At 40.0% G+C, this 13,081-nt stretch overlaps 1 protein-coding gene across 2 annotated transcripts; it reads right to left on the bottom strand.

Moving 5' to 3' along the window:
* Nucleotides 1-563: 563 nt before the first annotated feature.
* On the bottom strand, nucleotides 564-12,824 carry MAT2B (methionine adenosyltransferase 2 non-catalytic beta subunit). 2 transcript variants are annotated; one of them, XM_009902290.2, is made up of 7 exons: nucleotides 12,700-12,824; nucleotides 6,677-6,871; nucleotides 5,688-5,802; nucleotides 5,238-5,390; nucleotides 2,353-2,546; nucleotides 2,075-2,188; nucleotides 564-1,159 (listed from the first exon to the last, which is right to left on the bottom strand). In XM_009902290.2, exons 1-7 carry the CDS (start codon nucleotides 12,727-12,729, stop codon nucleotides 989-991), a joined length of 972 nt encoding a protein of 323 aa, XP_009900592.1. In that variant the 5' UTR covers nucleotides 12,730-12,824; the 3' UTR covers nucleotides 564-988. The 2 variants fall into 2 exon arrangements, with proteins under 2 accessions (XP_009900592.1, XP_009900591.1); XM_009902289.2 differs by lacking the exon at nucleotides 12,700-12,824 and adding an exon at nucleotides 10,569-10,704.
* Nucleotides 12,825-13,081: the final 257 nt, after the last annotated feature.

Here is a 13,081-nt window from a genome sequence, read left to right as displayed (position 1 = left end):
TCAGAACAAGCTCCAGCAGTGTGGGATCTCACAATCTGTGCATAAGAAGCCAGTGCTCCACATTCTTGAAATGCCTTTCCTCTCTCTCTCTCCCCCATGTATTGACTAATAAACATCTTCTTCCCACTACTTTTAGTAAAATGCTGCCCAAAAAAAAAGAGAGAAAGATTAAGATAGTTCATGCTTGTGTGTACAAAAACCAAACAGCCTCCACTGAAAAAAAATACAAATCTTCCACCTCCACTCCCCTCGCCCTAAAAAAATCCCTCAAGTCAAATCTATTTGTTCCCCACCCTCCCAACCCTCTCCTAGCTTTTATGTCACCCTTTAAAACAAATGCATACAAGTTAACTGTACAAATATGAAGCTGCAGGCATTCAAGTTACAGAACATTATGAATATATTTTGAGCATTAAAAAGTACACTTGATAATTGCAAAAATAAAGTTTCCCTTTTTTAAAAAACATTTTGATCAGAGCTCAAGCAAAACATTTAACATTTCCTACCTCAGCTCCACTTCATAACACTACCGTGTTCAGAAGTTTAAAAAAGAAAACAAAAAATAAAACTCAGATTTTTGGTGCAATAGTAACTGACTATGGCTTTTAATGAAGAGAAATGGGATATAGAACAATGGCACAGACCTTAAGCATCAACAACATACTTCAGCCAAAATTAAAAGTCTACAAGTGATCTGAGTCATTTTTAGCATCAACTGGTACCGGTTACTAAGAACCATGATTTGCTAAGAACAGATCTTGGTAGACTGGTATGAACAGAGGCAAGATCCATGACAGCAAAGAGGCTCAGTTTTTGTCACTGAACCTTTGTTAAGCTAACAAGTTTTCACTAGTGCAAGACCGAATGTTCACCTGATTAAATGAAAACTCATAAATGTCACAATTTAAGAACACTCATACAAAACTATTTTTTGTTTTTCTTTTAAAAAAGTGCCACACACCATACTTTCACTAAAAAAAGTTACAAACTAATGGAAGACTGTCTGCCTCCATCTCTTGTCAACAAGGAAAGGCCAAAGTGACTCTTTGATCCCAGCTCGAAATGGTGTTCTCTGACCTATCCCCAGCATCTCCAACTTGGAGCAGTCCAGCTGAGCATTCCTCGGACGAAGAGCACCCACCACTGGACAATCAGTAATCTAAAATAAATGAACAAAAAACCCACACACCAATAAGCAATCAGAAATGGCAGAGGGGAAAATGTATTCTTATATATTTACTTCTCCTTCATGGCTTTCTATATAGGTATGTTCCCCTCCTTCAGTCCCTACCCCCTCCCAACAATTTTGTCAATTGGTTTTGGTTTGGAGACCCGTTTGATTTATGGGTAACTTCATTCTGACATAACAGATGTCAGGCAGAGCAATGTAGTGTCTTAAGTTACATTTATGCTTTTCTGCATTTTACTCCCATTTTTTCCCCTTCTGCCTATGATCTTAAGGTAAAAAATGCTCTAAAACTTTGACAGAACACCACTTGACCTATATACTTGAAGAGCAATAGATTTGGGCAGTGTTCTCCATTCTTTTTCTCTCCATTTTCCAAGCCACATTTCAGTTTCAGCCTTTAGTTTTTCAGAATCCTCAGACTTTATTTTGGATATAAATTAAATATTATTTGTATGTTACATTCTCACACCATTATCACTATGTCTTTAAGAGCAGATTTAAGTGTCAACAAAATTGCGGAACAGGTGTTTTGAGCAAAGCAGAAATGATTTTAAGTCCAGTGCTTAACTGCACATATTCAGAAATTAACCTGTCAGTCTAGGCTTGTCCAAGGACAAAATAAAAAAGGTTGACTTGTGACTAAGGGGAACTGTTCTCCAGAAATACCATTGTGCTACAGACTGTGAAGTGGGTGACTGACTGGGTGACTTTCAAAATTCAGCAGGTTTTCCTCAGTTAGGTACCAGAAAACCCTCAGCCATACATCTGCTCTGCCAGACATATTTGCACTCAGCATCTGTATTTGTCTAGCTAGTGTGAGGCCTACTACTTCAAACCATAAAGCACATCCATCTTTCTGCAGGTCAAACACCACACATCACTTACTGGTCTCAAGTGGCTGCTAGGAAGGTTGAAAGCATCTGCAATTGCACATGCCATTTCATACTTAGTCATCTGTTCATTGCCAGACCAGTGAAATGTTCCTTTTACTGATGGATCCTATAGGAGAAACAAGAAACACAGGTGTAAAGAAGCAGCTAGCTAGCCCTCTAAGCTAATTCCCGTGCAGGAATTGTGCAGAATAATCTGCCAGAAAGATCCTATGCTACCCAAGGACTCAAACTGCTTTTACCTTGAAGAGATTTGTTTCTATAAATTCTTACCAGCATTCTCTTCTCTGCTAGTTGTCTGCAAACAGCTGCTACATCCTTGACATTAGTAGGAAATCTTTGCTGCCAGTGGTCCATGTTGGCAGATTTATTACTGAACTGCACTTTATCAAACATAACTGTCACAGCACTCTCCTCCAGCCTCTCTACCTCTCCATACAGGATAGGAATTCGAAGTATTGCAGCATCTAAAAGAAAGAATATTTGGAATTACTAACATTGTTACAAATGAGGAAGAACAACCTGAAAAGCATTTTCAAACTGTTAAGAAACACATTGGTGACATCTACAAATCATGAAGGCAATTCACTATTAGCATATTATTTTAATTTGTATCAATTAAACCAGTTTATAAACGCTAAGTTTATACAAACTTATTTTCATTTATGCCATAGATTTCCAGAAAGTTTACAAGCTTTCATTAATGCCACAAGAAAAAAAGAAGGCCTGTTTGGGTTAGAACAAAAATTAAAACCCAGCTGCAGTCTGGCAGCACTCCCCATCCTCCCTGGGAAAAAAAGCAAGCATAAATATTCCCCCCAATCATAGATCACCATATTCAGGCATCAATTACAAAGATTTTTGCAGAAGCCTCCTGCACAAAAGAGGGTATTATTTACCGGGGGGGGGGGATACATGAACCTTGGAATGAATAAAAAGCAAGGCAAATAAGAAGCAACAGATTCATAGAATACACCAGTAGGTAAGAAATTTTGAGACAGTGATTTCAGAAATTAAACAGTGAACAAGCAGAAAGAGAAGGGTATTTTATGACAATACTTCATACCAGTTTCAGTCATGAAGACCCAAAAGGCCTCTTTGAGCAGAAATCGAAGAAGGCTATGACAAATTCATTAAAAGGAATACAGGTATTTTTTGCTTAAAGGGAAAAAAAAAAAAATAAATCAGTCCTAAAATCAGAAGGGAAGTCACCAAATCACTGCAATTCTTAAAGATTTGTAGGAAAATGCTATAGTTATTAGAAAGACAAAAAGAAAAAGCTAACATAAACTATTCTTCCAGAGGAGTAAACCAAAAGAAGTACTTACACAAGAAAAACCCCAAAATGATTTCCTGTTCTCTAACCCCAGTTGCTTGATCACTGAGCCCATAGGTTCTACCTTTCTTTAAATACTAATTGAAGCATCTCTTTTTGAGTATCCTTAGAAGTACCTCACTGTTTGAGAGAAAGACTGCTTCCCTTCTGTTCCCAACATAGCAATCTGAGTCTTGGAGAGCATTAGCTCAGTAGGTCTCTGAAGACCTACTGAAACTTTTTTTATAACATTCAGTATTAAACAGAACTTGTATCCCCTCCTGAGCAATGTAAAATATTGGGGTTTTTAAATACACCAACTCCCTCAAACCAGTTAGTGAAGATTCTTGCATTACACAACAGAAACACAGGGAGGCTTTTCAGGCAACTACAGCCATTTGACAGAATGAAATTTGCCTACAGAATATCAGCAAAACCCTGGCTGGAAGACTAACACATGTAACACACATTTGTATGAAATGACAGAATTGACATTTTCAAGCATCTTACTCAACACCATCTCAAAATTCCTTCTGCTAATAATACCACTGCTGCAACCCACTACTGCCTGGCAGATCACACTAACAAAGGTAATGGAACAAAACTGAAGTGTTGAGTTGGAGGAAGGCTCTAGCAAGATAACCATATGTACTTGGATCTGGTGCAGTCTTACCTTCATCACCAAACAGCAGCACAGATTCAGAGATGACATTTAAGTAAGAGGTGGAGTGAGCAGCTTCCTATCCAAATCCATTGCTACTTAAATAAACCTCATCCTATTTTTCAGAAAGTCTATTTCTTACTAATAATGACAAACCTATATTAAGGTCTATCATTTTCAAACACAGTATACATTTACTTACTGAAAGACCACCAACACTCATTTATCAATTGCCTAATTCTCTGGGTAGGCAGAAGAGAGTCACAGTGACAGTATGATACTGATTTATCAGAAACCTGTTCTGCAACTACACTCACAATATTGTCTTGAAATTCTTTGAGAAAATAGAAGTGCTTCCTTCCTGACTGTCTATGAATGGAAACCAAGAGCACACTGAGTAGGAAAAAAACAAACCTCTCTTTCTTATACAAATTGTAAATGCAAGGGAACATGTTCGATCCCAAGACTTTTCTCTTGTTAAACAGAGTTTGAAAATTTGTTTGTATAATTTGAATGCAACTTTTTATTAAGAAAAAAAAAAATCTAAATGATAAGAAAATAAATCAGTTGCTTAAAAAACAGACATATGTTACTAACTCTTTAGAAAGTGTTACAAGCAGTAATCTGATGTGTGTGGTAAGCGAGGTGGGTAAAAATAAAATGTATGGCTTATATAATGAGAGCAAGATATGAGGAAGATCAAAAGAGTAACATAACAAAATTCTATGTTGATTTTATCTGGATTACTGTGGAACCACAAGTCTGCTTTTCCCTTCAAGTAAACATATGTATATGTTCAAGTAAACATACATTCCAAGTAATTGCTATGCATCTCCATAAATAACGGCAGCTATATATTAAGCACGGTAAAGTTTGTGCCATTACAACCTATTGATGATGTATTTTTCTCTTTCTTCAGGAATGGTTGAGACACAGTAGTCAAAGGCTTGTGAATGTCAATCATCAGCAGACTAGTAAGACAAATGAAGATCAGAACAAGTAAGAAATAAAGCTTTAGTCAACCTATAAGCAACAGGGATCACTTACAAGCAAGGAGACTGACTCCTAATCACTCACTCCTCATCTTCATTGTTTTGCAACTTCTGCACTGACTTATGAGTCTATTAAGGTCACATACAACTAATTAAAACTTCCATTAAAAATGTGTGAGTGCATGCTTACCTTCATTATTTTCCAAGACTGCCTTTTCACCCTCGAGTTTGGTTTTACCATACAAATTCAGGGGATTTGGTACATCAGTCTCTTTATAAGGAGGGCTTGTTCCATCAAATACATAGTCTGTACTAATGTAGATCAGAAACGCTCCAACTCCAGCTAGGAAGAATACGTTTTCATGGTCAATTTTAATTCATGCCTAGTTTGAAATCCCAATAAACCTTTAAACAAATCCCCAAAACACCTTGTCTTACAGGCCAAATCATTCCCACTGCTTTGGCTGTTCCCCAGTCCTTCACACAGACATTGGTGCTACCCATATGGGAAACGGATCAGTGGTGTGCTAAGCACAGAAATTATATTCAGCACCTTCAGTAACCAATTCATATTAATGTCCCTGTATAAATAAATGCAGTATTTTAACAAGGAACCACATCCATTAGATGGTCTCCTTACCTGCCTCTTTAGCTAAGTTCCCTGAAGCAGCCACATTGAGCTGAGAAGCAGCATCTGGTTGACTTTCTACAACATCTGGCCTTCTCTCAGCGGCACAATGCACTATAACATGAGGCTGGAAATTAAAGACTAATTTTAAAACAACCAACATTGTCAAGAGATTGCAGCTGCACCCTAGCTCTAGTGATGAACTCACTCAGACAAAAAGGCTTTTCCCTATGTTGTGAGAAGAAATGAAAGAAGTAGTAGTGTTTTTAATCCTGGCATTCTGAGGAGCATGTTTTCCTTAGTTAAGTAAACCAGAACCATGCTACTTCAAGATACCAGCAAGTTTAAGTGTCATTTTTTGCAATTATCATTTTCAGCAGCTTTGAGACTGAATCTTTGTTTTTTACTCTAACAAAAAAAATAATATATAATAATGATCCAGTATTTAACTCACACACATACAAAATGCACATAACATTTTCAGACAAGCCACCTACACATGGCTTATTTGACATATGCAGACTATTACCAAGCTATTTAAAGTAATTTTATAGAATGGCACCCTGCATAATGTATTTCAGGTTTTATATACTCCCTTTACAAGTTGGATTGAAAAAACAGTGCACTACTTACTGCACTGTATGCCCAACATAGTTACTGCTGCTTCAACTTCAAATATTCTTCAACTTCAAAAGAACTGCTTCATTACTGCATCAATAACTCACATTTATCTTTCTCTTTTAACTCCATGCAAGCATGCTGACACGTGCCTCTGCTACCTGCAGTCCATTAATGGTGACAATAGCAACGTTCAGATCTGTATCTACACAGCAAACCTACACTCCAGTTGTGATAGGAAAGGTAGCCATACATTTTTCAGAGCTCTGCCAAAGCATTAGCCCCACTAAAACCCCGTGAACTCAGTATCAGAACAGGACTATCAGCTGATTACTAGATGTATAAAAGACCCTAATCATCTACTTCCTACTTCAGAAACTTACCTGAAATTCATGGATTATGTCATGAACTGCAATAGAGTCCAGAAGATTAATCTGTTCAAATCTGGGCTGAGCTCTCCTGTATCCACAGCCAACTGCATTCCAATTATTTTCATTGAATTCTTTAAACACAGCTCTGCCAAGAAGTCCTGTAGCACCAGTAATCAAAACTCGCCTACTGGGGACATCAACATCTTCCTAAGGAAATGAAAAGACAAGTTTTCTTTCTAATATTATGTACAATGTCTTCTTACAAAGCATGCAAAGCTACACTTAAGAAGTATTAAACAGGTTTCCCTGCCACATGAGTGCTTTGGAGTGTCCTATGGAACACAAACACCCAAAAGTACCAATACTGCACCAAGTCAAGCATTTAAACACATTTTTGCAGATAATGCAAACAAAACTTAAGTGGGAAACTCATTCATTTCCACAAGAAGGGAAAAACAAACCAAAGCACTAATCAAGACAGAATTTTAAGTTCATTCAAATTCTGGTAACTTTGTGCAATTTGAAAGCGGGAAAACAAGTTCTTTTGAAAATGGAACCAAAATATGTAACATTTAAGGACCACATCCTGCAACACACAATTGTGGACAGGCTGTGCCTTTTAGAGGCTGCAACAATGCCTTACAACTCACTGTGGGACCACCTACTATAATCTGAAGAACTGAAGACTTGAATTCATTACATGGAACAGCAACTCATCATGATTCCACACAACAGTCTAACAACAAGTAAAATCAAGACACAGCTCTCCTCAGTTTTACAAAATGCATCTCACTTAAGAGAAAGCTCTTAACACAGCTTTACGTCAGCTACTGCACAAGTCAATGCTAAAGATAGTCATTACATCAGCTCACAGAAAGTTCATTCCTCCACCACTCACTAAACCAGCAAGATTTCAAGACAGCAAATGGAAGATTCACATCTGTCTGTGCAATCTTTATGTTCTTTTCATGCTTTCCCTCTGCACGTATCAGGAATGAGGGCCTGCTAAAAATAAAAATACAAGCATATGCTTGCATGCCAGAACAGAACAAAACTTCATGTGTGCAGAATCCTTAAATCCTGGGTTTCCTGACAGCTTTGTACATAAGAACAATTTGTGGTAGTTGATTATAATTTGTAAATGCTCTCTACCTTGCCATTCACATAGCCCGGTCATGTCATAGCACTCTTAGATGTTCACCATTGTAACAGACTTTTGTCTGCAGCACAGGAAGCAAAAGAAATTGCTTCCAAATTACTGTCTTTCATCCTTAAAAGTGAAAAAGCTTTTGTTCCATAAGGATATATGCAGACAGACATCACAGAAACAGCCTATCCCAAAACAATTGCTTACACTTCCCAGCATACTGCATACATTTCCCTCAACTCTGGATCTTCAGCAAAGGAAGACTTAGTCTCATCAGAACTGGATGAAAATGAGTCATTTACATCTGGGCAATTCCCTGAAAATTAAAAAGTTACCTCCATTTTTACAATCAACCTGACCTCAGAACACAAGATGATATACAATTTTTGAAGGCTGCCCGTGTTTCTCTGAAAACCACAAGCAAGAAAGAGCATGCAAGTACCATCTGCTTCTTTTTCCTAGGTACTTTTCCTCTTCCAAAATCTGGACAGAGCACCACAGGACAGATTATCAGCCTTCCTATGGTCAGAGGGTACTCCTAACAAATACCAAAGACTTGCTGCAGAAAACACAAGTGGAAAGGCTCTCAAACAATGTCACAGAGTATCTTTACTAAGTAGAAAGTGACCAACGAAAACATCCGTCACCTGTAAAACCTGACATAAGCATCATTCATCTATGTTTGTTTATTCCACACACCATGAAAAGGATATTATGTTAGCAGCAAAGCTTGAACCGAGCACAGTCACAACTTCTACCATGCCAAGGAAATAACAGCTCTTGTCTGAAAGACTAATTTGCTTTAGCAAATTATTTCTGAGAAACCAAGTAATAGGTGTTTCCCATAAATTCAACACAGACTGGACACCAATTTAAACATAGTTTGCCCTGCCAGAAGTTAAACATTCTGGTAATGCAAAACCTGCACTGATTAACTCTTTTGCTATATGCTGCCTTGCACCTTTTCAGAATGTCACCCAGCTGCAACGGCATTTCTATCACAGAAACTAGAAGCAAAACTTCTGACTCCAAAGGATCTCTGAGGTTCCCACCAAAGCTGCTTGCAGATGCTCTCACAGACTTTCAGAAGCTACTGCTGCTGCCTCACAGCTGCCCTCACATTCAAGTGAATACATAGTAATGTACCTCAAGCTATCAGCCAGAGCATCATCATTAACCAGCAAAGCTAAAAAATCACATTGCTGTCACTTGCTTTACCTTGCAAGGAATTAATCATGGTCCTCTAGAATAGAAGGTGGCAAAAATCTCATATCTAGCAGTATCAGTACTGAACTGATAAAAAATATAGGGCATATCCTCTTTTTGAATTCTGTTCATTTACATGTTGGGGTTTTTTTTAAATATGGCTGCAATTATTAATGATGCAATGCAGCTAACAGAGAGGAGTGCTCTTAGCTGTTAATGGAACAAGCTACATTAATTTTACTGACACTATATGAAAAAACAAAAGACATCCTCAAACTCAAATGTTATCCTTTTTTCTCCAAGTTGTATAAACTGATACACAAGTTCTTGCTCAACCTATCTGTTCATAAATCTTTTACATGTTTCTCCACTAAGAGACAATCCTATTGACACGCTCAGCAATTAATTTTAACTGTTGTTACTTAAATGCACAATTTTGAGCTTTATAAAAAAGCATCCCATTTTTCTCTGGTGTTCAAACTCATTAAAAATGTATGTAAGGATTGTACTTCACAGTCTCAGTCACAAAAATGTACAAGCAACACCATAAGGTTAAGAAAACACCATTTATGAGACCTAAGATTACTTTGTAGGCACTACCAAAATACAAAGTAAGAGCCTATTCAACAAAAATAGCGACATGATGGATTTCAATGGGAAAGTCAAGATACAAATACTTCTCCAGCTTTATTTAAAAAAAATACAAAACACCTGAACGTGACAAAATCATTATGACCTCAAAAACACCTCTTCTAAGGAACACCCACTAAAACCGGAAGCTGCTAGGAAAACACTTGCAACACAGTAAGACGACAAAACAAAGTCACTAGATGGATGAGCCCTTCACTCAGCCTTGACATCTCCTCTAGCAACAACAACAACAAAAGCCTTTCTGAAAGCGAATCCGAACTAACGCTGACAAGGTAGGCACTGAACTTCCAGGTCACACAGTCCCCACCGCAGAAATTGGGAGCTACACCTGTTGAACACCACTGACCACAAAACGTGGCAACAGAAAACAAGAAGCCCACAATGGTCCGTGGGAACAGCAATGCCTGTTCGGAGTTCCCTACACCGATCAACCTTTAGTGCAACAGAGCCACGGGTGAAGCTGTGTAACGGCCAGAACTTCCTGCTGCAAAACATCTCTACGGCGATAACAGCAAGGACAAGGCCAGGAGTTGCAGAGCAACTCCCATTTCTGCAGATCACGGGTAACTCCCAGGAGGGCAACGAGAGTAAATGAAGTAACATTAAAAACGCAGAGCGGACGTGCGTCGTGGGGGAAGGCGGCTGGGCCGCAGCCGCACTGCGCCTCAGCGCTCCGTCGCCAGCCCCGCCAGAAGCGGCGCCTCTCCGCCGGCACCGGGCCCCACAGAGCAGCACCTCCCGAGAGCGGAGTGCTGTAGCTACACGGCCAGGCCCCGTCCCGCGGCCCTAAAAGGACGAGACGGCTAAGCCCACTGAGGGAAAAGCCGGGAGCCCCCACCAGCCACTGCTGCGCACCCAGAGAACATCGCCCGAGTGCGGGTTCGCGGCGCCGCCGCTCACCTCCACCAGCTCGCAGCAGCCCGGTACGAAGCGGATCTTGAGCTCCTTCTCCCGGCCGACCATGGCGGCGGCGCAGCTGGGCCTGCTGCTGCTACTCGGCCGCCCGCGGGGCTCGCCAGGCGCTCCGGGAAGGGCGGAGCGTACCCTGCGCCGCCAGGCTCGGAGCGACTTAATTGGGCCGCGGGGACGCAGCCGTCGCAAGCGCCTTCTACCGGTGTGTGCTCATTGGCTGAGAAGCGCGAAAAGGGCGGGGTCCGAGAGGGGGTTTAAAGCGGAGGTGCTAGGCAGGGGGCGGCAAGTCACGGCCGGGTTCCGGGGCAGGAGGGGTGTAGTCCCTCGCCATGGGAGGCCTCCGGGGTTTGTGGTGGCAGCCAGTCCAGTAAGAGCGGCTGCCCCAGGCCGTGAGCTTGAAAAATCACTCTCTACGCTTATAGCCGTTGGACATGATCAAGAACACGTAGAAGCCTTTTATACCAATGTGTGACCCACCTGCTACCGACCTTTAGCAAGAGACCCAGGTACAGTCCCAGTCCCTACACCTAAGTCTAACAGCACAGCCTCAACAAGTCTTCGATTTGAAAAACAGCCTGGATGCACCAGTTACTAATTTTCGTTTCCTCACGGGAGAGGGGAACAAGTGCCCGCACGCAGCTGGCCGTGTGGGGCTGGGCAGCAGTGAGCACGCAATGTGCCCCCGGCACCAGCTTAGTGCAGTCGCTCCTGCGCCGCAGCTACAAACATGGTAGAGGTGTTTCCAAGAGCACTCAGAGTTATTGTAACGCTGTCCTGTTAGCAGGTTTGCATCTTGAAACTCCTATCTTTCAATTGCATGAAATGAAGGATCAGGTACTGCTATTCATGAAGTGAAACTTCTTAGACCAAAGCATCTGATTTGGTTGCCGAAAGATATCCTTAATACAGCTCTGGCACCTGTTCAACAGCAATGATTTAATTTTCTTTTTAGAATGGTGAAAAGCATGTGCATTCTCAAATTGCTGTTACCTGTGGCTTTATATAAAAGCAAATGGTAAATCCCTCAGAAAATGAGGAGTGCCTGTGAGAAAACAACCACTGCTTATACTATTCAGCCTGTGCATATAATTTTATCCTTACAAGGTGGCTGATGAAGGTGATACACAAAAACTAGTGGCCAAGACTTATTTTAGCTATATTCACATTTACATCTTCACCTGATCAGTTTATTTCAGCTTGACCTGATTAAAACAGTTGAGGAAGAAAACCTACTACAGGAAGTAACAGTTAAAGAAAAATCAGGAAGTCTATTAAAAATTGAAGAGAATCATGCTGAAAAAACGATGTAAATGTGGTTATGACAAACAACTGATATTTACAGGACAAAATTGGAGACATATATAAATCACTGCAGCCAGTTTCTGCTTTCTTGGAATGCAGATGCCCTATTTTTCCCTATAGTAAGCGGAGAACATTCAATTTCCTTTTATTAATCTTATAATTCTATTTTAAAACATCAGTAATTCATAACTCAAAATGCAGAATAATTTTTTTAAAAAAGAAAGAAAAAAGAAAACCAAACTGAAAAATACCTGCTCAGCAGCTCTAAAGCAACAACTCCAAGCACATCTAATGCCTCGCACATCTTTTCCCTCCTGACGCAGACTGAAGGAGCTCTCTCTACATCTTAACACAAACAACGTGGAAATAAAAGTTTTCCCTTCCAAGATTACAGCAGGAGGAAAATAGGGAATGCACTAACACTCAAGTCTCAAGCTAAAACCATAAATTTGCCTGTAAAAGCCCTTTATATTTCTGACACTAGTATAAGAGTTAAAAACCCAATGTAATCTAAGTGTATTTTTCATCAAATATTTATATTGAATTCAGTAGCATTCTAGCATATATATCCAATTTATTATAAATACCTTGTGTAACACTAAGATTTCATAAAATAAAGATCTTATTATAGTGCAATATCACAATCATGTAAACATAATGCATTGCTGCGTGACCAAATGCACCACTCATTAAATTAACATTTCAGACTGTAATTCGCTGAGACTAACATGCAGTTAAGTCTCTCGCTCCCCTTTACCCTGGCTTCTGTAATTGAAGTGTGGCAGCAATCTCTTAATGCAAATGCCCAGAGCCTTACCTGCTCCATTTCCACCAGCATTTCAGACATTGCCTCAAACTAGAGAAGTATCAGCCTAGGAAATTGTAGCAGTTCAACTGCGCATTTGTCCCTTTGTCTGCTTTTGCGTGCAGAGAGCACATGGACTGAAAGAAGCAACAGCTACACGTTGACCTTTGAAACCAAAATGCTAATCCAAGCCCTGTATCATGAGAGGCTCTGAATCCTGTTAAGCTTTTTGTTTGTTCCCAGAGGTACCATTTAAGCAGCTCAGTATGAACTTCAATTTTTACTTCGTAACAGCCAGCGTGAGTAAGTGCAGCCATTGTGCGTATAAAATGTGCTCAAAGCACTGGCACTGAGCCTGGTGCAGTTTTCCTTTTATAGGAAACAGGAGGAGGGC

Source organism: Dryobates pubescens, chromosome 16, assembly GCF_014839835.1.
Source record: "Dryobates pubescens isolate bDryPub1 chromosome 16, bDryPub1.pri, whole genome shotgun sequence".
NCBI lineage: Eukaryota > Metazoa > Chordata > Aves > Piciformes > Picidae > Dryobates > Dryobates pubescens.
This window is presented reverse-complemented; position numbering and strand designations above follow the sequence as displayed.

Coding starts and splice junctions, on each gene's coding strand:
- MAT2B (XM_009902289.2), bottom strand. CDS start 10,631: ATGGTCGGCCGGGAGAAGGAGCTCAAGATCCGCTTCGTACCGGGCTGC. Junction 5,391..5,687: donor GAACTTAGCTAAAGAGGCAG/GTAAGGAGACCA, acceptor TATTCTTCCTAG/CTGGAGTTGGAGCGTTTCTG. Junction 1,160..2,074: donor CTAGCAGCCACTTGAGACCA/GTAAGTGATGTG, acceptor CATTTATTTTAG/ATTACTGATTGTCCAGTGGT.